At 41.3% G+C, this 3324-nt stretch overlaps 1 protein-coding gene across 1 annotated transcript; it reads left to right on the top strand.

Moving 5' to 3' along the window:
* Window positions 1-1690: 1690 nt before the first annotated feature.
* On the top strand, window positions 1691-2065 carry LOC141679599 (uncharacterized). The gene has a single exon (XM_074486060.1). The coding sequence runs from the start codon at window positions 1691-1693 to the stop codon at window positions 2063-2065; it is 375 nt and encodes a 124-aa protein (XP_074342161.1).
* The last annotated feature ends 1259 nt before the right edge of the window (window positions 2066-3324 follow it).

The following is a 3324-nucleotide window of genomic DNA, read 5'->3' as shown; positions in this document are numbered from 1 at the left end:
TCAGATCTGGGTTTGGGGTCGTGTTCATATAATAATGTTTAATTAGTAGTTTATATTCGTGATTTGTTATATTTTAGTGACGTCAGCCCCTGACCCCGAGGTTGAGGCTGTCACACTTGGTATCAGAGCTATAGGTTCAAGTCTCTGATTTAGGTTAAGGATTGAGTCAAAAAGGTATAGGAAGGGTGTCCTAAAGTGTGAGTCAACAACTCATTTAGAGGAGCAACCCTAAGAGTCAGTCAAGGGTTTCGACGGCATTACCCTAGCATCTGTTGATGTTTTCATAGAACTGCCTTAACCTTGTTATGTTTTTACTGCATATTTATATTGTTGGTAGTGGCCCATAGTGATTTCTAGTTCTCCATCCCGGGAGAACGGGTCAGATTCGGATAATTCAGACTCTGAGAGGACTTTGGATGTTATAGCTGAGGAGACTCCCTTGCCTCCCCCAGCGGTTCTTCCATTTGCACCAGGAGGTATGTCAGGACCTAATGCCCATCCTCGTTGGGTACGAAGGTCAGTATCTGTTGTTAGGGACTTCCCTCCAGGTTGTGGTCCTAGTACTTCCTCCTCGAGACCTCTAGCCCCTCCATCTTCTCCTTCAGGTGCTTCCTCCCTGATTCCCTACCATGTTTACCGAGCGATGAACCAGTCTTTCATTAGAAAGCAGAGCCCGGGGCTCGCCGCACAGCTTGACCAGATACCAGTTGGACCTTTTCAGGGCATCCCTGCTTCTTCACCCGATATTCAGGCATGAGTACAATCTTTGACTCAGACTGCTGTGGAGAGAGCTAGGTCCATTGACCATTTTATTAGCTCAGAGTTCAGGGCTTTTCAGTTCCAGGATCTGGTGAACTGGTTGGTATTTGAGTTGGAATCTATCGGTGGCAGTGGCAGCAGTTAGATCAGAGTTGCCGTAATGAGATACAGAGCTCAGAGTTGGTTTGCATGAGTTCTGTAGTTGTTTCCGTTATATATGTATATTATGTTGTTGTAGTTTGTAGTAGGTGGAGGCTGCTATGACAGCCAGTTTTGTTTTGTACTCAGTTTTATTTCTAGTGTTGCACTATAGTTGTTGGATGGATCTTTGTACTGTTGTTGTATTATGGTTCTTCTTTTTATACAGTTGTTGTTGGTTTTTATTTCCTTTGCACTGTTGTTATTACTGTTACTGTTATTATTGTATTTGTTGCTGGTTTTGTTAAATTTAGATATGCATCATGGGTGGACCCCAAGTAGATAAGAAAGGGAATATTTTATTGTGGCAGCGTTCTCTTGATGCATAAAAATGTTGCTACCCGAGGGCACAATTTTCATATAAAACCTTTTTGTTATGTTTCAGGAGGATGCCTCCCAGGAAGAATATCCCATCCAATTTCTCTAGCAGAAACTCTGATGGGGCCCAGCCATGGGTGGATTGCTAGATTTGCTGCGCCAATAGTCTACTCAGATGGCTCAGCAGCAAGAACAATTCCAACAGCAGCAACAGCAATTTCTGCAACAGCAACAATAACAACAGCAAATCATACAACAACAGCATCAACAAATTCAACAACAGTTGAAGCTTCTGCAGCAACACCCGCCGAAAGATCCAATCCAAACCGTTAGTTTCAAGTCCTTCCAGTAAGTCAAACCCCTAGAGTTTAAGGGCGAGGTAGACCCGATTGCCGCTAGAGGTTGGCTTAAGGAAATGGAGAAGGCCTTTACCCTTATTCAGGTCAGTTATGATTCTAAAATGGATTATGCTAGTTATTTTCTCAAGGGTAAAGCAAATATTTGGTGGAAATCCACGCGTGCATTAGAAGGAGAGGGTTTAGTTTCTTGGACCAGATTTACGGAGCTATTCCTAGAGAACTATTTTCCGGATTGTTTGCAGAATCAATTAGAAGTAGAGTTTTTAGAATTAAAGAAAGGTGAAAAGAGTGTGGCAAAATATGAGGCCAAGTTTATGGAATTGGCCCGATTAGCCCCTGAGATTCAGATGGCAAGGAGGTTTCAACAAGGATTGAAACCTGAAGTTCGTATTGGAGTGGTGGCTTTGCAGCTTAAGACATATACCTCTTGAGTTCAGGCCGCCTTAGTGAGTGAAAGTGATCAGAAATTGGCCTCCAAGGAAAGAAATGACAAGAAAAGGAAGTTTGATGGTGGTACTGACAAGGTGGATCGAGAAGAATCCAGTTAGAAGTTTCCAAGGAAATTTGGCCGAAATAGGAACAAGAGATTCAGGAGACAAGGATTTTTCCAGACGAGTTCAGGTGTCACCTCAGTTGCCTCTGCCCCAGCTCAGTCAACCAAGTCAATAGTGGAATATAAGGCATGTGGTAAGAAACATAGTGGTCAATGCAGAAAGGATGTCCAGTGTTTTAAGTGTGATAAAAAAGGCCATTATGCGTCAGAGTGTAGTTCAGGGAACCCCGGAGTTACCTGCTTTAAATGTGGTAAGGTTGGACACATTTCCAGAAACTGTAAGGTCGCTACTCTGGGCAGCATAGGAGTTAGTGTATCTCAATGACAGGCAACCAGCACAGCGAGAGCCAGAACCTGCAAGATGACTAAAAGATCTAATGCTCAGGATTCAGATGTAGTTATAGGTACACTTTCTCTTAATTCCGTGCCTGTTAAAGTTTTGTTTGATTCGGGAGTGTCTAAATCCTTTATATCAAAGGAATGTGTAAGTAATATGGATTTAATGTTAGAAGATTTAGCTGAGCCCTTGACCATAGAAGTGGCCAATTAGGATAAAGTTTCAGTAAATCAATTTTGTCCTAGGTGTCAATTAGAAATCTGCGGGAATTCCTTTTCAGTAGACCTAATACCCTTTAAGTTAGGAGAATTTGATATGATTCTAGGAATGGATTGGTTGTCCCAGCCTAAGGCAAATATTGATTGTAAGAAAAAGAAAATTTTGATGTATACAGAAGATAATGTCAGAATGACTTACCAAGGACAGAAGCAGGAAAAGAAATTTCTCTCGATGTTGGAAGCAAGAAAACTGTTGAGACAAGGATGTGAGGCATGCCCATATTGTGGACTGTTATTCCCAGTGAACTAACAATGAGATTTACAGAAGGGGGTTGAATGTAAATCTCAAAACTTTTTCAAGTTTTGAGCAGTTTCTAGGCTATGTGTTTTAATGAACAAGTGTGTGTGAATTGATTTCAGCTAATGCAGACAGATATATATTCAAACACAAATGTAAAGAACACAACAGAGTTAAAAACTTTTCTGGTGGATTTGTTGTTCCACCAGAGATGTGTTATTTCAGAAAATTTGTGATTCAAAGAATTAAATCACAGCTGCATCCTAGTACAAACTAGATGATTT

The sequence above is a fragment of the Apium graveolens genome, chromosome 8 (assembly GCF_009905375.1).
Source record: "Apium graveolens cultivar Ventura chromosome 8, ASM990537v1, whole genome shotgun sequence".
Classification (NCBI taxonomy): Eukaryota; Viridiplantae; Streptophyta; class Magnoliopsida; order Apiales; family Apiaceae; genus Apium; species Apium graveolens.
The sequence above is the reverse complement of the archived record's forward strand: the minus strand, read 5'-3'. Positions and strand labels throughout refer to the sequence as shown.